A 20,776-nucleotide genomic window follows, 5' to 3' on the forward strand; every position below is an offset into this window, starting at 1 on the left:
GTGACATATAGTGTACCCTGATACATCCTTATATAGCTGTGATCACCCAGTACGCTGTGACATATATAGTGTACCCTGCCTGATACATCCTTATATAGATGTGATCACCCAGTACGCTGTGACATATATAGTGTACCCTGCCTGATACATCCTTATATAGATGTGATCACCCAGTACGCTGTGACATATAGTGTACCCTGATACATCCTTATATAGCTGTGATCACCCAGTACGCTGTGACATATATAGTGTACCCTGCCTGATACATCCTTATATAGATGTGATCACCCAGTACGCTGTTACATATATAGTGTACCCTGATACATCCTTATATAGATGTGATCACCCAGTACGCTGTGACACATATAGTGTACCCTGCCTGATACATCCTTATATAGATGTGATCACCCAGTACGCTGTGACACATATAGTGTACCCTGATACATCCTTATATAGATGTGATTGCAGTGTACGCTGTGACATATATAGGTTGTAGTTACATCACACAACTTACCTATGTGCCATGCGCCTGTCTCTTTTCACACAATCATTCTAATTAATGTGCTTAGTACCAGAAAAAAAGTGATAAACATGTCGAGAGATGGTTTCTTTATACAATAAAAACTTTATGTACATTACAGTTTCCTTGTTATACAATATAGCATTGTAAAAAAATAAAATGTTGATATTTTACAGCAGCACTGAGTTTTTTTACATTTAGAAACAAGTCAACAGTAGGTAAAATACAAGATACATCAAGGAATAAAAAGGTCTGATGATTTACAAAACTTCAATGTAGCTAATCCCTTATATATAGACCCTTACTCCCTGAGGGTTTACAGATAATTATAAAACAAGTCAGTGATAGGGATAGTGCTGATAAGCTATTGAAGGACGCACTGTGGAATATGTAAGCGTTATAAAAAAATGGTATTTCTTCTAGCTTATGTTAAAAAAGGTTTGATATGGCTCAGAAAACACAAATGTTAGGTTGTCCTAGTTACACCAATATCAGTTAATACACAGATCCAGTAAAAGTTTAGATATATTATTTATTGCTGGGTATTCAATATATAATAAAAAATAGATAAAATATGAATAAAATAAAATATGGATCCTAGAAAAAATTGAAAGCACTAATGATGATACATACAAACATTCAGTAGCTCGTTATGATTTCACAATATATAATATTTTCCTTGACCACATACAAAACACTATTCCTATGGGACCAAGTGGTAGAAAATCTATATATCAAAATGCCATTTAAAATAAAAGAATAAAAATTAAAAAATATAATAAAAAATAAAGAAAAAGATGAAAAAATATGACAAAAGTGTTTATTTCTAAGTGTTTCCAAGTGATTATTAATTCCCAATTGTTTCTTTAAAGGGACAGTCTACACCAGAATTGTTATTGTTTTAAAAGATAGATAATCCCTTTATTACCCATTTCCCAGTTTTGCATAACCAACACAGTTATAATAATATACTTTTAACCTCTGTGATTATCTTGTATCTAAGCCTCTGCAAACTGACCCTTTTTTCAGTTCTTTTGACAGACTTGCAGTCTAGCCAATCAGTGCCTGCTCCCAGATAACTTCACGTGCACAAGCACAGTGTTATCTATATGAAATAAGTGAACTAACACCCTCTAGTGGTGAAAAACTGTTAAAATGCAATCTGAAAGAGGTGGGCTTCAAGGTCTAAGAAATTAGCATATGAACCTCCTAGGTTAAGCTTTCAACTAAGTATACAAAGAGAACAAAGCAAAATTGGTGATAAAAGTAAATAGGAAAATTGTTTAAAATTACATGCTCTATCTGAATTATGAAAGCTTATTTTGGCCTAGACTGTCCCTTTAAGTCTTAGTTTCTCCTTAAATTTCAACACATATGTGATTTGTGCTGCAATATTGGTTGAGTAAGTTGCTAATTAAAGTACTTCTAAACAGTCTTTGTTGCGACTTTGTGAGGACAGACCGGTCCGTGATGAAGAGAAAAAGTTCTTTTTTACTTTAATGGTCGCTGTTACTAAGCGTTAAGGAGCCTGCTTAAAACTTGCTGCTTTCAAATGATAGTAGGTATTCCACCACCAGTTGCCGGTTACTCTATATCCTTTTGAGGTTTGTGAAAATCCTTTGTGGTATACACGGTTGCCTGTGAATAGTTACCTCCCCTTATCCAGACGGGTCTTTTCCCAAGGGGTTGTTAAAAACAGCTTCTTCCGATACAAGCGGATTTGTCCTGGAAGCCCGTTCGTTTCTCCAGCTCATTTCTCCAGCTGAGCTGTGTGTGATTGCCAATCAGGGTCCACCTCTATGCGTTTGTATGTATCATCATTAGTGCTTACAATTTTTTCTAGGAGCCATATTTTATTTTGTTCATATTTTATCTAATTTTTATTATATATTGAATACCCAGCAATAAATAATATATATAAACTTTTACTGGATCCGTGTATTAACTGATATTGGTGTAACTAGGACAACCTAACATTTGTGTATTCTGAGCCACATCAAACCTTTTTTAACATAAGCTAGAAGAAATACCATTTTTTTATAACACACTCCGATATATACGCTTACATATTCCACAGTGGGTCCCCCAGTGGCTCCTTCAATAGCTTATCAGCGCTATCCCTATCACTGGCTTGTTTTATAATTAACAGTAGGTAAAATAACAAACGATAAAATGAAATCTCATGTAAAAAAAAAAATTAAATGGCTGTATATTCTGTATATAGTTCATAGTTTTAGCGTTCCAGATCTCTAACAGCTGGAAAAATTATTTTTAGCCTGTGTTCCTGAATTACACATCCAATAAGGCAGACACCTAGGGTGTACGACTCTATGGATTCAGTCCAGATACTGCTTGGTCTCCTGTAAATGGCAAAGCTATTCTCTTTACGGACCATTTTTCTTACTTCGCATTATCATGTGCTTCTCTTCGGAAGTGTATGTTCGAAATATTTCTGCGACAGAAAATTCATTTTTGATCTCAATTACCTGGAAGATTAAGAAAATAAATATGCAAAGTTAAAAAGAAATGGAAGCGATTCTATAGTTTACTTTATATTTAGTGACAGTACATAAGGTGGAAAATGAATCATACCCAATAGATTAAAGGGACATGAAACCCAACATTTTTCTTTCATGATTTAGGTAGAACATACAATTTTAAACAACTTTCTAGTTTACTTCTATGATCAAATTAGCTTCATTCTCTTGGTATTATGTGTTGAAGGAGCAGTAATGCACTACAGGTTTCTATATATGCAGCCACCAATCAGCAGCTAGAAACTAGGTTATTTACTGCTCATGAGCTTACCTAGATAAACCTTTTAGCAAAGGGTAACAAGAGAAGGAAGTCAATTTAAAAGCTGTTTAAAATTGTATGTTCTGTCTAAATCATGAATGTCTAATTATGACTTTACTGTCCCTTTAATATAATAAACTGGAAACCCTTCTCCCACTGATCTCTCTCTCCCTCCAGTTTTAAAGGACTATTAAATACAGTAGATTTGCATAATCAATATGCACATAATACAAAGACAATGCAATAGCACTTAGTCTGATTTACAAATAAGTAGATTTTTTCTGACAACTGTATAAGTTAGTTACATTTTCCTTACCCCGCATCATGTGACAGCCAGCAGCCAATCACAAAATGAATGTACGTTTATACTGTGAACTGTTGCACATGCTCAGTAGAATATGGTACATGGGAAAGTGTGTATATAAAAGGATTTTGCACATTTTGATAATGGAAGTGAATTGTAAAGTTGTTTACAATGGGGTGCTCTATCTGAATCATGAAAGTTTAATTTTGACTTTAGGGTTCCTTTAACACCTCTCCAACTGCAGAGAGAGAGGTGCACATGATCAGTAGGGGGGATTAATGGTCTGGGAATGAGGAAGGTTGTAGATCCAACCATTAATATATCTAAATGTGAAAAATAACAAGAAATTACTTAACGGGGAGCAGTACAATCACATATAAACAAGAAGATGCAGGACAAAACGATGTCCAACCTATCCATTTCAAGAGAGGCCTCAAGTCTTTGCAGCCTGATAAAGACCTCACAGGAGTGCTTTACCATGCACAGTGATGTTGATTGGAGGGAATTAAGAATTATGAGTCAAAAAAGTAAAATACGTCAATAGGAGTGGCTATAAAAAGGAATGTATGATGGGAAGGTCACATGTTGAAGGAACAAAGAATTAGCGAACATCTGCAAATAATTTAGGTATGCCATTGAACAGCAGGTGAAGGAGATAAAAGGCAAATTCTTTCTAGTCCCAAAATGGGTGGCCAAGGCAGCTCCCAGGTTACAGGAAGATACACCAAGACAGGGTCCTTATGGTCCATATAAAAAGGGCCCTGGGAAGCAATATGGGTTTAAGTGCCCTTCAATAAAGCCCTTGAAAGGGGCCAGAGTAAGGTAACATAACGGTTTGTTGGGGCCAGGGTAGGGTAACATGACTGTTTGCTGGTTATCTTGCGAAAACAATGGTAATCAGAGAGGTAGAAGGAAAAGTCAAGGCATTGATGAAGGCTCTCTGATGCTCTGCCTTTATGGACCAACATGAGAGGACCATAAATCCATAAGGTTTATAAAAGGAGTTACTTCAGAGGACCAACCATCCAGTAGATGGTGGCCGATATATAGATTCTACAACCAAGGTATGTGGACTGCAGCAAGGGTTGTAAGATGAAATTAGGCTCAATATAGAAACTTAGAAAGCTCTGTGATAACTAGTGTGTATCCAAAGATCTTCCTGATGGTTAATAATATAAGCAACTGCAGTTATACAGTTATATTGTAAAACTGCACCAGGTCTGAGTGGCCGGTGAGTGGCTGCTGCCTTTGAAGTAAACCATAGTAAAAGGTCTGAATCTCAAGAATTGTAACTGGGAGAGTGACTTCACTTGCATCCCAGAAGCCTTGTACTGGACACATTTTTTAGTCTTAGCAATAAAAACAAAATGTATGCTTACCTGATAAATTTATTTATTTCTTGACACGGTGAGTCCACGGAATCAGCAATTACTGTTGGGAATATCACTCCTGGCCAGCAGGAGGAGGCAAAGAGCACCACAGCACTTCCCTTCCCACAATCCCCAGTCATTTGACTGAAGGAAAATGGAGAAAAAGTTAACAACACAAGGTGTAGAGGTGCCTGAGGCTTATATAAAAAACTGTCTGAAAACAAGGGAGGGACGTGGACTCACTGTGTCAAGAAATAAATAAATTTATCAGGTAAGCATAAATTTTGTTTTCTCTTTCTTAAGACACAGTGAGTCCATGGAATCAGCAATTACTGTTGGGAATCAATACCCAAGTTAGAGGACACAGATGATTAGGGAGGGACAAGACAGGTAACCTAAACAGAAGGCACCACTGCTTGAAGAACCTTTCTTCCAAAAGAACCTCAGCCGAGGCAAAATAATCCAAATTGTAAAATTTGGACAGGGTATGCAGAGACGTTGCAGCCTTGCAAAACCGTTCCAGAGAAGCTTTATTTTTCAACAACAAAAAAAAGAGACAGCCCTAGAAGAAAGATATGTAATTCTCTTAGGAGACTGCTGTCCAGCAGTCTCATAAGCAAAGCCAATTATACTTCTCAACCAGAAAGAAGGAGAAGTAGCAGAAGCTTTCTGACCTTTACGTTTCCCAGAGAAACAAACAAATAGGTCAGAAGACTGGCGAAAAAGACGGATGAGAAAGCAGGAGCTTTACCTGGGTTCAAACCCACAAACTCCTACTTCAGAGAACTGACTAACAAAACCCTTCTCCAGACCTTCCTGAAGAAAGGACACAATTCTAAGAATCCAGACTACTCCAAGAGTAACCCTTGGATTAACACCAATAAAGATATTTACGCCGTATCTTAAGGTAAATCTTACTCTTAACAGGCTTGCAAGCCTGAATCATGGTCGCAATGACCGACCCAGAAACCCACACTTAGACAGAACTAAGCGGACAATCTCCCAGTGGGAAGCTTCAGAGAAGCAAAAGAATCGACCCTGATTAGACACCAAAATGGAAGAGACAAATCCCACTAGATCAATATCCAGATCCTACGAGACTATGCAGGAACTATTAAAAATACGGATGCACACTCCCATTGATACGAGGAAAGACTCGTGGAAGAAGAGCAAACAGAGAAACAGGGATATCAGACTGAAATCCCAAGGAACCGCCAGGGAATTTAACAAGCAGCTTGCTGAACTCTAGACCCTTAAACTAAAAAGGAAAATGTGGCATACTACCATCTCCAGCATCCCCCATTTGGGGGTTACCTTGGAGAACATTTCCGGAAGAAGCGTCCTCTCTTAGTTGTTATTACCCAATTTAATGGTACCCATTTTATTGACCTTGGAAGGATGAAGGGCTGAGTCGGCCCTGCCGGGATTTTAATCTGCGACCTTGGATCTTTTAAACAGGCTTTTTTGTAGTCAGGGTATTTACCAACTGAGCTACCTCACCGGCCCTTAAGAAGACCGCTCCTGGCATCCACATTTGAAATAAGAATAGTGGGTAGACAACGAATGTGAGCGTTCGCCCACCGAACAATCCCAGGTGGTCGATATAAACCACTGAGATGAAATTGTCTCTGACAACAAAGGCCAAGCCCTTAGAGCATTGTTAATCTCTCTCATCAAGATAGTTATGGAATAGCAGACTCTCCATAGTCACTAACCCAACAAGCTGGCGTCTGTGGTCAATATGACTCAGGAAAGTCTCCTAAAGCATGTGTCCCAAGGCAGATGCTCCTGCGAAAACCACCACAGGAAAGAATCTCATGTCAACAGATCTAGATCTATCTCTCAGAGGGAATCGAACAAAGGATGATGGCCAATGAAGTAACCATCCGACAACATATCTCCATACCTTGAGCCGTCGAAACAACAAACAGTGGAGAACAGAAAAAGGAATTAATGTATGATTTTCTGACCTCTGCCAAAAATATTTTAAGAGACAGGGAAACTAATATGGTCCCTAAGAAAACTACCCTGTAGCTGTAACAAGGGAACTCATTTTCAGATTCACGTTCCATCTGTGGGAATGGAAAAAAAGACAACAAGAACTCTGTACGAGAGGATGGTTGTTGAAGGAAGGCGCCTGAACCATTATGTCGTCCAGGAAGGCCACAGCATTCCCCGAAACCTGATCGCAGCCAAGATAGCCACCACTGGGAGCCGTGGCAAGACAAAAAGTAAAAGCCACAAACAGAGAGATTGACAAAACGGTAAAAACTCAGGAACTTAAAATACACGTCCTCCAGGTCTATGGTCACCATGAACTGACCCTCTTAAACCAAGGAAGAAAGGACCCTGTTTCATTACCGTAACTGCCACTATCACTCACAGGTAAGAGAGGTCCCAAACGCACTTCAAAAATGCCACTCTGTTATCTGGCCTGCAGATAAAATTAAAAGGAGAAACTTGCCTCTGTGAGGAAGGAATGGATTCTATGTAGAAACACTGAGATACTATGTCCACAGCCTATATCCATGTTTGAAGACAAAGAAATTCAGTCCTCCACCAGGATCCGATCCCGGATTGTGGGCAAACTCCTTTGGGTCTTGTGGTACAAAAATTTTTTTCCACCATTATATCAGAAATACTTCAGTCAGATCAGGACCAAACAAGGTTTCACCCTTGTAAGAAGCGCCAGAAGCTTGGAAAAATCCACTGACCAAGAACCTAGCCACAAAGCCCCGCGGCTAGCACAACAAAGCCAGATATCTTGGCTCCCGGCTTGAAACTTGCCTGGCAGCAGCAGAAATAAAAGAGTTGGCTTAAAAGACAAAATTCTGTTCTTGAACTCCTCCAAAGGAGTCTCTACCAAAATGGAATCAGAGAGGGCGTCGCCCCAATAAGATGCTGAACTTAACACAGTGGCAACACAAATTTCCCTTGAAGCCATCAGCTTAGTCTATTCATCCTGAAAGGAACAGCTATCCTACTAAGAATCGTAGTTCTCTGATCCAGAGTAGAGATGCTCTACTACTATAGGCACCATGCGCATGATATTCAATGGAGACAGTGACAAGAAATATCTTTTTAAAGACAGGAGACGGGGGGAAAGGAAACTCTGACTTCTCCCTTCCTGTGAAAAATCTCCTAGCACTGCCTGGGACAGGAAAACCTTCCACAGAGAAATCTTAGTATTTAAAAAGTCTTACTAGATTCATTCCAAGCAGCCAAAACCTCCTTTAACCATACACAAAGGTGTTCAAGCTTAATCTGAAGGATACTACTTCAGCATCAGATAAAGGAATTATACAGTCCGAATCTGAGAATTTACCCTCAGAAGCTACTGACGTATCCATCCTCCTCATCAGACCAGACCAGAGTAGCAGCAGGCGATACAGAACCCTTACTATCTGAATCTCTAATATTCCTCCAGCAATTTTCCCTAAAAATAGGAAAAGCAGATAATGCCACCAGATACCTGAGCAGCAAATTCTGCAGGCAAAGAACTCCTCCAGGAGATAACGAGGAACCGCAGGGCACTGCAGGCGACGCCATAGAGGCTTGGGACAAAAAAGGAGAAAACTGTGGAATTGCCCAAACAGTAACATCCTGGAAGACATTGGCTCAGAAGTAACACGCTCTCTCTATCTCAAGAGATCCAGCAAAACACAAATGCATATTAGAAAACAATATTAGTATCTTAAAACCACACAGAGTTTTATGCAAATAAAAACTGAGAGGCGAAATTATATGCAACTGTCACTTTAGGATCAAGTTAAATAAAAGGACACAAACACAGAACAGATGAATATTGTATAAAATTACTGAATACTAAATAGAGTATATAGTATAGTTTCAGGGAGAGGGAGATATTAAAGGACCAGTCAACACATTAGATTGGCATAACCAACAAATGCAAGATAACAAGACAATGCAATAGTACTTAGTCTGAACTTCAAATGAGTAGTAGATTTTTTTATAACACATTTCAAAGTTATGTATATTTCCACTCCCCTTGTACCATGTGATAGCAACCAGCCAATCACAAATGTATATACGTATAGTCTGTGAATTCTTGCACATGCTCAGTAGGATCTGGTGACTCAAAAAGTGTAAATATAAAAGACTGTGCACATTTTTTTTAATGGAAGTAAATTGGAAAGTTGTTTATAATTACATGCTGTATCTGAATCATGTAAATTTAATTTAACCTGAGTGTCCCTTTAAATAATAATTTATGCTCCCATAAATTATAATCAATAAAGATATAACAAAACGTTCCCCATAATTTCTTCATAAAAATATTTCCAGAACATAGTTCTCACAGAGACAGACTGAGAAGTGGAAAACAACTCTGTTCTCAACCGGAGTATACTGAGCTGCAGGATCACATGACCCGGAGAGAAATTAACATGGCGCCGCATCTCCTTCACAGTGAAGGAGGCGGGGACACGGCAGCAGCATGGGAATGAAGCGCTAACATTTTCTAGCATCGTGCTTCATTTTACCAGCTGAAGCCACTATCAATGACTCTACTTAAGCAAAGAGCCACTGCAAAAACACTTAATGCAAGATTCCTTGCCCCAACATTGAGCGCAACTGAAGAGCGTAGGCATGCTACTCTGTCAACAGACAAGGGAGGCAGAACTCTCAAAAAGACAAAGCAATGGCGTCCTCTCCAAGTATTGAAGCGCACAGGTACGCTTATTACTGCGCAGCCTAAGTAAAAAGCACATGCACTGACAATGACTCAAAAAGCAACACAAGTTTAACAGAAACACAGCCAGATTAAATAAAAATTAGTTAGAGGAGTCATTCACCGCATAGGAACCTCTAAACATGAACACATGAGCTCAAATATAAATACAGGGGATTCTATATTAACTCCTAGTCTCCTGTCACCATAAAGTGCCTGCATACTGCCAAAAATATCCTTCTAAAGGATATATATGTCCCACATAATGTTGCAGGGAGGATTTCAACCCTTTTAGTGTCAGTCTCCCAGCCCCAGAAGATGAAAAGGCACTTACCTGCAGTCTAGCCATCCGGCAGGAGGACAGCCTACACAGCGTGAGAGGAAGCCGCTCCTCACAGAGACTTGTAGAAAAAGAAAGATCAGAGTAAACGTACTCAGGCTTTCTATATCAGGGCAGCAACATGTTAGGAAAACGCAGCTTAGTCCACTTCACAAGTTCCTAACTGCTTTAAAGCCACCACTGTCCTACTGAAGAGACTAACGTGGAGTACGGCTAGACCCAATCTTGAGAGGAAAGATCAGAGCAAACCTACTCTGGCTTTCAAAATAATAAAATCTTGATTGAAGTGAAATAAATCCAATTTTCTTCAGACACCAAAACTTCACCTCCTCCTTGCACTGAAGGCAAAGAGAAAGACTAGGAATTGTGGGAAGGGAAGTGACATATAACAGCTTTGCTGTGGTGCTCTTTGCCTCCTCCTGTTGGCCAGGAGTGATATTCCCAACAGTAATTGCTGATTCTGTGTCTTAAGAAAGAAATCCATACTGAATTGGAGCTGAAATGCTACGTAGGGCTGAGTTAAGCTTAGAAAACAGGAAGTAGAATGGAGCGGAGATAGATCACTGAAGAGAACTGTACACAACATACATTTGACCTCTCACCATAGGGAGAGGAGCCATTATTAGGATATGAAAGTTGAAAGGTTAAGTGAAAATCAGAATCTTTAGAGTAGCCAAGAGAGTTATAATGATAACTAATCTGTCCGGAAGCTAGGCCAGAAGAAAGGGCCCCGAAATCAAAACAGAACTGACCAAGAACCAAAAAGATATTAAAGGGACTTTATTCTGCTGGGTACAACTACTCACCATGCTATGGTTTTCCCTCCTGTGCAGCACTCTATAAAGCTGTTCAGGGCCGGACTGGGACCCAAAATAGGCCCAGGCATTTTAAGGCAAAGCAGCCTACTCCACCCGATTTCTTATTTAGCCGTAAATAAAATATTACAAGTATAATATATATTTTGTGAATAAGTTGGTATAAAAAAAAAAAGTAAACACAAGACAATAAACTAACCAATTAGTGCATATAGCTCTTACTAGTATTCAAGCACAGAGACCTGGCGCCGTGGTGGTGTGTGTTGTGTCATACAAGCCCCTGCTGACTCTCTGAGATGGTGCTAATTATAGTTTGAGTGGTATTTATGGGATGAAGGGTTATTTATATTTTTATGGGGGATTTATCAGGTAACAGGGTTCTTATAAGGTTATGAGGAATTTATGGGGTAACTGGTAACAGGATATATAGAGGGGTATTTATGTAATACAGTACACTACTGCCATATTTGTACTCTCACCACTACATCTGTATTATTGTATAAAAAATAGCTATATTAAATAAATGGAATTATCATGACATTACGGTTATAAACATTTACTGTCCTTCTAAATCAGTTTAACGTATAGGAAGAAACATTAAACAAACTGGTGTATACAATTACATGTGTATGTGTACAGCAGTGCACATGATTCCTACAGTAAAAGCAAGCTAGTTTATTTTTGCCTTGCTTTAACATATAAAATAATTTGAAGCTCACTTTTATGAAGCCAATAAATATTAGTGCATCACATTCATCAGTCTCAGAGAGCAGGAAGCAATGAGCAGCCCGGCTATTTGACACAGAGCCAGCACTACATAACATAGATGCAATTAACCCTGTGGCTGCCATAGATGCTCTTTTGTAGCCAATGGAGCTAAAGTGCATTTCAATTTAGAGCACATGGTTGGTTATCAGCTGTGAAATCAGATTTGTATAAATAAATAAATAAAAACACAATCTCTCTCAGCTAGATCTGCAAGCTGTGTGCTGGTGTGAGATCTGCATTTTGCACACCACTGGATGATAGGGAGGGTATCTAACAAAACCGGGTGTCACACGATAAGAGCATGTGATATGAAGGTTTCTAACTACCTATGAATGTAAACTCCCTCTTACAACTATAACATTTGTCACTTATATAGCCCATATCTATGAATGACATGTAATATATCATGTAATATATAGACTGCTTAATATAACACACGGGCATATGCAGCCTTCCTGGTTGCACACAGCAAGGATGCTGTACCCTTAAGAGGCTGTCCAGCTTCCCATCCACACAGACATCCATCCCCGGGCTATGAGCTCACCAGCTGTGAATGGGGTGGAGGTGGACTACCGTCATATTTGTACTCTCACCACACATCTGTATTATTGTAAACAAACACCTGGCCTGGACTTGCTTGGTTGCTTGGTCTTGGCACCGGCGGTTAAGGGAACGCATCAGCAATGCGCACGATGACGATGCACCACGGACGACAGTCGGTCACAGAAGCGTCTTTATTTGCTTGTTTTGCTGTTGACTTGCGCGCTGCGGCTGCTTTTCTGTACAGTTGCCAACAAGCTCAGTAGGTGGGAAGGGATAAGTTAATGGATACATTGTCTATGCCCCTAAACAACATCAAAGGGATCTGCATTTCTGTTCCAATGTGCAAGCAGGGACCTTGTTAGGGGATGGATTTAAATATAAGATTTGGCAGACTTTTTATGGAACAGCATCTCCACTGCTGAACAGCGATGCACGATGGGGACTTTATTTATTAGGCTGCAGCGATAAACCTGACGCTTTAGACGGATGGAAACAAAACTATTTTTTTTTTAATCATCTTTTATTGAGGTTTTGTATAAGAGGGAACATACATTGAATGCCCGATAGCATACATGACTAAATTGCATATGAATACAAAAACAAACGCTGCGGAATCTGTTGGCGCTCTACAAATAACCGATAATAATAATAATAAAAACAAACAACAAGATTAGAAGAAGATAAGTGATACCGTATGGACTAAAGAAACCTCCAATTTATAGTTTTAACATTCTTAATGGATGACTAATTAGCAGGCCCACGAGTGGGCACCGTGATGTAGGAGAAGTCGTAGAAGTATGATAGTCGTATTTAAGACCCTAACGGATCTATTTGAATATAGTAGGGGTGAGCGTAACTGGGTAATCAGTATAACAAGGGTCATTGGTAATAACAAATCTAAATTGTAAGCGAATGCTTATTATAATTTATCAGCGGGTAAGCACTGCTTAATGCAATATTGCAAAGGGGAGGATGGACTGGTCCGACAGGGACACCTCCTATATAGATAAAAAAAATACCACTGTATTGGAGGATGTTCTAGTCAAGAGAAACTGGGCGTTGTGGTAAGAAGTACAAGCCGATTAATGTGATATTAAAGGCTAAAGTGAGCATATTTAAAACCCACGCTATAGCCAAATAGAGAGCTCACATCATAGTTTAAGTTTCTAGGTTATGGGTACATCTTACAATAAAGACTAAAAGCACATGTCTAGTAAACCTCCTGGTTCTGAGAAAATAGATGGGACATCTAGAATATAGTGAGCTAAATAGAGAGGGGGGGGGGGGATCTAAGGGGGCTTTGCAGGGTGCTTTGGGGAGTTGTTAATCCATAAACTTTGTAGGAGACATTTAAGTGAGATTGTGAATTGAAGGCAGTTGATTGGTGGGGCTCTAGAACGAGGATGATGTACTACATGTATTATAAGCCCCCTATAAGGATATCCAGTTGGGAGAACCATATGGGAAGCTGTTCAAAAACCTTGCTCATGTCAACATCTGAAGTATCTACAAACAAAATATATTTGACCTGATCAAGACTTACGTTGAGGAAGAGAAATACACAATTAAAAGTCACAGAAAGAACTTGTATAACCAATTAAGTAGAACAATTAAACTTGCTGAACAGTGTAAAGATTATTTTACATTTCGCCTGCTTTTAGGGAGGTAGGGATCTCAACCCATCGCCATTACGGTAAAATAGGTTAGAGCAAGCATATTTCTCAACTGCAATATTGTCCCATTATCGGGTTGAGGGCAACAACAGTTCATAGCAGAACGATAGCTCTCCAGAAGCAACAGGACATGAACCGTCCTTTCAAGGAAAGGGCTGCAACCGTCATCCACCGGTGTGTCTATCTTGCACTGGATGATGTTATTCCCATGCGATTTCCCAGCCGGGAGTATCGTTGGCTCCAGCAAAAGGCAATGAGGGGGACACAGACAGCACACTAGGAAGTCGGCCGCTTATCCACATAGAGCCGTCAAAGGTAAGTCTGCAGATCCCACGTAGCCAGGGCAAGAATCAGACTGTGACATCCACTTTGGGACTGCAATAGGTGCGGGAACATGCCACTTTGCTGGGTCGTTCAGAGGCGGTGCAGTCATGGTTGAATCGACCGGGACCCGTTCCATCCTAGGTAAGCTGACCACAAGCTGGGTTATGTCCGGTGTCTCACTTATTTGAGATAAGTACCTGCGACATGTAGGAAGAGTTTCCAAAGGCTGGGCATTTTGGTCAGGTGTGTCCCCAGAATGTCGGACATCAGCCAACGCAGAAGGCTTCAGGCCTGCAGCTTCCGTCGAAGGGCCTTCCCTACCCCCACGCTGCACCAGAAGTATGAGCTCAGTAAAGCCAGCGCCAATTCGCTGCTCTAAGTTGCATAGAAGGGTACGTATCGCTGTGGGGAGGTCCTCTCCCCTAGACCCATCCATCATGAACTTGATAACCCCTGTTCACAAGGGGGTGGGATGTTAGTGCGTGTAGTATGCCTCCGCCTAGTATGTCAGCTTTTGAATACTAGTCTAGAAGATCGTAAGCGCTGCGATATAGATATGCATCTGATCCGCCTGAAGTTAGATGAATGGAGAAAGTCTTAATAATGAAAGACTCTGCAGGATTCAAGCAATAATTAGTAGATTATCTAGCCAAAAAAGGGACTTATCATGGCCGTGGTTGGTCACGCCCCCCCTAAACAAAACTATTTTATCCAGCTCACTAGCCCTGTGTGTTCTGAAAAGTACTGTACAAGAGTTAGATTACCTCTGATAATCCAGAAAAAAAGAGGATTATTTTAGTTCAAAGTTGGCTGCTGCATAACATATAGGCGTGCACAACTGAGTACACACTTCAACTCCTCACGGCACAAGCAATTTCCCGCCGGCGCTTGGCATAGTAGAGCCTACAGTGAGCCATGTGTGAGGTAATGTTGGGCGGAGCTGAGGTTATCTGCGGCCCAACAGTCGCCCAGCACCACATTATAATAACATTTTGGGCCACTCATATATGTGGTAATAGTGGGTGGAGCTAAGATAACCTGCGTCCCACCGGGCATTTGCCCGGTATGCCCTATGGTCAGTCCGGACATGAAGCCGTTATCTAATTTTAACCCTTTACAACTGCTGGTTAGTGAGGTTCTGCATCTTCACACTGGGGTGCCGCCATCTTAGAGTTTGGGTTTTCTCACACCGCGTGACAGAAGCTGTGCGCATTCACAGATTAGTGATATTATGGTCTTCCAGACAAGCCTTATTGTGCACTTCAGGTTAAAGTGTAGAATACAGAGCAAGAGCTGAATGTTTTGCAGGGGCTGCATTGCTCTATATATTATTCCTGAGAGTTTTTTTATATTTATTATATAACTTTTAAAGTGTATGCAAAAAACTGCAGATATGTAAAGCTTCTGCTTTCTGTTGTGCAGCTAAACCAAAGTTCAAGATACAGATGATAAACAGTCAGTAACAACACTGAAAGCTCACTGCTTCTATCACAGGATATAACAATACGCACGCTATAAGATTGCTGCACCCAGTATAAAGATACAGATGATAAACAGTCAGTAACAACACTGAAAGCTCACTGCTTCTATCACAGGATATAACAATACGTACGCTACAAGATGGCGGCACCCAGTATAAAGATACAGATGATAAACAGTCAGTAACAACACTGAAAGCTCACTGCTTCTATCACAGGATATAACAATACGTACGCTACAAGATGGCGGCACCCAGTATAAAGATACAGATGATAAACAGTCAGTAACAACACTGAGAGCTCACTGCTTCTATCACAGGATATAACAATACGTACGCTACAAGATGGCGGCACCCAGTATAAAGATACAGATGATAAACAGTCAGTAACAACACTGAGAGCTCACTGCTTCTATCACAGGATATAACAATACGTACGCTACAAGATGGAGGCACCCAGTATAAAGATACAGATGATAAACAGTCAGTAACAACACTGAGAGCTTACTGCTTCTATCACAGGATATAACAATACGTACGCTACAAGACGGCGGCACCCAGTATAAAGATACAGATGATAAACAGTCAGTAACACTACTGAAAGCTCACTGCTTCTATCACAGGATATAACAATATGCACGCTACAAGATGGTGGCACCCAGTATAAAGATACAGATGATAAACAGTCAGTAACAACACTGAGAGCTTACTGCTTCTATCACAGGATATAACAATACGTGCGCTACAAGATGGCGGCACCCAGTATAAAGCTACAGATGATAAACAGTCAGTAACAACACTGAGAGCTCACTGCTTCTATCACAGGATATAAAAATACGTACGCTACAAGATGGCGGCACCCAGTATAAAGATACAGATGATAAACAGTAACAACACCGAGAGCTCACTGCTTCTATCACAGGATATAACAATACGTACGCTACAAGATGGCGGCACCCAGTATAAAGATACAGATGATAAACAGTCAGTAACAACACTGAGAGCTCACTGCTTCTATCACAGGATATAACAATACGTACGCTACAAGATGGCTGCACCCATTATAAAGATACAGATGATAAACAGTCAGTAACAACACTGAGAGCTCACTGCTTCTATCACAGGATATAACAATACGTACGCTACAAGATGGCGGCACCCAGAATAAAGATACAGATGATAAACCGTCAGTAACAACACTGAAAGCTCACTGCTTCTATCACAGGATATAACAATACATACGCTACAAGATGGCAGCACCCAGTATAAAGATACAGATGATAAACAGTCAGTAACAACACTGAAAGCTCACTGCTTCTATCACAGGATATAACAATACGTGCGCTACAAGATGGCTGCACCCAGTATAAAGATACAGATGATAAACAGTCAGTAACAACACTGAGAGCTCACTGCTTCTATCACAGGATATAACAATACGCACGCTACAAGATGGCGGCACCCAGCATAAAGATACAGATGATAAACAGTCAGTAACAACACTGAAAGCTCACTGCTTCTATCACAGGATATAACAATACGTACGCTACAAGATGGCGGCACCCAGTATAAAGATACAGATGATAAACAGTCAGTAACAACACTGAGAGCTCACTGCTTCTATCACAGGATATAACAATACGTACGCTACAAGATGGCGGCACCCAGTATAAAGATACAGATGATAAAAAGTCAGTAACAACACTGAGAGCTCACTGCTTCTATCACAGGATATAACAATATGTGCGCTACAAGATGGTGGCACCCAGTATAAAGATACAGATGATAAACAGTCAGTAACAACACTGAGAGCTCACTGCTTCTATCACAGGATATAACAATACGTGCGCTACAAGATGGCGGCACCCAGTATAAAGATACAGATGATAAACAGTCAGTAACAACACTGAGAGCTCACTGCTTCTATCACACGATATAACAATACGTACGCTACAAGATGGCGGCACCCAGTATAAAGATACAGATGATAAACAGTCAGTAACAACACTGAAAGCTCACTGCTTCTATCACAGGATATAACAATACGTATGCTACAAGATGGCGGCACCCAGTATAAATATACAGATGATAAACAGTCAGTAACAACACTGAAAGCTCACTGCTTCTATCACAGGATATAACAATACGTGCGCTACAAGATGGCTGCACCCAGTATAAGGATACAGATGATAAACAGTCAGTAACAACACTGAAAGCTCACTGCTTCTATCACAGGATATAACAATACGCGCGCTAGAAGATGGCGGCACCCAGTATAAAGATACAGATGATAAACAGTCAGTAACAACACTGAGAGCTCACTGCTTCTATCACAGGATATAACAATACGTACGCTACAAGATGGCAGCACCCAGAATAAAGATACAGATGATAAACAAAACTGAAAGCTCACTGCTTCTATCACAGGATATAACAATACGTACGCTACAAGATGGCGGCACCCAGTATAAACATACAGATGATAAACAGTCAGTAACAACACTGAGAGCTCACTGCTTCTATCACAGGATATAACAATACGTACGCTACAAGATGGCAGCACCCAGTATAAAGATACAGATGATAAACAGTCAGTAACAGCACTGAAAGCTCACTGCTTCTATCACAGGATATAACAATACGTACGCTACAAGATGGCGGCACCCAGTATAAAGATACAGATGATAAACAGTCAGTAACAACACTGAGAGCTCACTGCTTCTATCACAGGATATAACAATACGTACGCTACAAGATGGCGGCACCCAGAATAAAGATACAGATGATAAACAGTCAGTAACAACACTGAAAGCTCACTGCTTCTATCACAGGATATAACAATACGCGCTACAAGATGGCGGCACCCAGTATAAAGATACAGATGATAAACAGTCAGTAACAACACTGAAAGCTCACTGCTTCTATCACAGGATATAACAATACGTACGCTACAAGATGGCGGCACCCAGTATAAAGATACAGATGATAAACAGTCAGTAACAACACTGAAAGCTCACTGCTTCTATCACAGGATATAACAATACGTACGCTACAAGATGGTGGCACCCAGTATAAAGATACAGATGATAAACAGTCAGTAACAACACTGAGAGCTCACTGCTTCTATCACAGGATATAACAATACGTGCGCTACAAGATGGCGGCACCCAGTATAAAGATACAGATGATAAACAGTCAGTAACAACACTGAGAGCTCACTGCTTCTATCACAGGATATAACAATACGTACGCTACAAGATGGCGGCACCCAGTATAAAGATACAGATGATAAACAGTAACAACACTGAAAGCTCACTGCTTCTATCACAGGATATAACAATACGTACGCTACAAGATGGCGGCACCCAGTATAAAGATACAGATGATAAACAGTCAGTAACAACACTGAGAGCTCACTGCTTCTATCACAGGATATAACAATACGCGCGCTACAAGATGGCGGCACCCAGTATAAAGATACAGATGATAAACAGTCAGTAACAACACTGAGAGCTCACTGCTTCTATCACAGGATTTAACAATACGTACGCTACAAGATGGCGGCACCCAGTATAAAGATGCAGATGATAAACAGTCAGTAACAACACTGAAAGCTCACTGCTTCTATCACAGGATATAACAATACGTACGCTACAAGATGGCTGCACCCAGTATAAAGATACAGATGATAAACAGTCAGTAACAACACAGAGCTCACTGCTTCTATCACAGGATATAACAATACGTACGCTACAAGATGGTGGCACCCAGTATAAAGATACAGATGATAAAGAGTCAGTAACAACACTGAGAGCTCACTGCTTCTATCACAGGATATAACAATACGTACGCTACAAGATTGCTGCACCCAGTATAAAGATACAGATGATAAACAGTCAGTAACAACACTGAGAGCTCACTGCTTCTATCACAGGATATAACAATACGTACGCTACAAGATGGTGGCACCCAGTATAAAGATACAGATGATAAACAGTCAGTAACAACACTGAGAGCTCACTGCTTCTATCACAGGATATAACAATACGTACGCTACAAGATGGCGGCACCCAGTATAAAGATACAGATGATAAACAGTCAGTAACAACACTGAGAGCTCACTGCTTCTATCACAGGATATAACAATACGCACGCTACAAGATGGCGGCACCCAGTATAAAGATACAGATGATAAACAGTCAGTAACAACACTGAGAGCTCACTGCTTCTATCACAGGATATAACAATACGTACGCTACAAGATGGCAGCACCCAGTATAAAGATACAGATGATAAACAGTCAGTAACAACACTGAAAGCTCACTGCTTCTATCACAGGATATAACAATACGTACGCTACAAGATGGCTGCACCCAGTATAAAGATACAGATGATAAACAGTCAGTAACAACACTGAGAGCTCACTGCTTCTATCACAGGATATAACAATACGTGCGCTACAAGATGGCTGCACCCAGTATAAAGATACAGATGATAAACAGTCAGTAACAACACAGAGCTCACTGCTTCTATCACAGGATATAACAATACGTACGCTACAAGATTGCTGCACCCAGTATAAAGATACAGATGATAAACAGTCAGTAACAACACTGAAAGCTCACTGCTTCTATCACAGGATATAACAATACGTACGCTACAAGATGGTGGCACCCAGTATAAAGATACAGATGATAAACAGTCAGTAACACTGCTTCTATCACAGGATATAACAATACGCACGCTACAAGATGGCGGCACCCAGTATAAAGATACAGATGATAAACAGTCAGTAACAACACTGAGAGCTCACTGCTTCTATCACAGGATATAACAATACGTACGCTACAAGATGGCGGCACCCAGTATAAAGATACAGATGATAAACAGTCAGTAACAACACTGAGAGCTCACTGCTTCTATCACAGGATATAACAATACGTGCGCTACAAGATGGCGGCACCCAGTATAAAGATACAGATGATAAACAGTCAGTAACAACACTGAGAGCTCACTGCTTCTATCACAGGATATAACAATATGTACGCTACAAGATGGTGGCACCCAGTATAAAGATACAGATGATAAACAGTCAGTAACAACACTGAGAGCTCACTGCTTCTATCAAAGGATATAACAATACGTACGCTACAAGA

At 40.3% G+C, this 20,776-nt stretch overlaps 1 protein-coding gene across 4 annotated transcripts in view; it reads right to left on the reverse strand.

Annotated features, from left to right (window-relative positions):
- Positions 1 to 594: 594 nt before the first annotated feature.
- TTF1 (transcription termination factor 1) overlaps positions 595 to 20,776 on the reverse strand; it is a 78,276-nt gene continuing 58,094 nt past the window's right edge. For all 4 annotated transcript variants that reach the window (XM_053695882.1, XM_053695881.1, XM_053695880.1 and 1 more), the window contains one exon: positions 595 to 3,006. In XM_053695882.1, coding sequence (XP_053551857.1) covers positions 2,905 to 3,006 — 102 coding nt within the window. In that variant the 3' untranslated portion in view covers positions 595 to 2,904. The remainder of the gene's footprint in view (positions 3,007 to 20,776) is intronic.

Source organism: Bombina bombina, chromosome 12 (genome assembly GCF_027579735.1).
Source record: "Bombina bombina isolate aBomBom1 chromosome 12, aBomBom1.pri, whole genome shotgun sequence".
NCBI classification, from domain to species: Eukaryota; Metazoa; Chordata; class Amphibia; order Anura; family Bombinatoridae; genus Bombina; species Bombina bombina.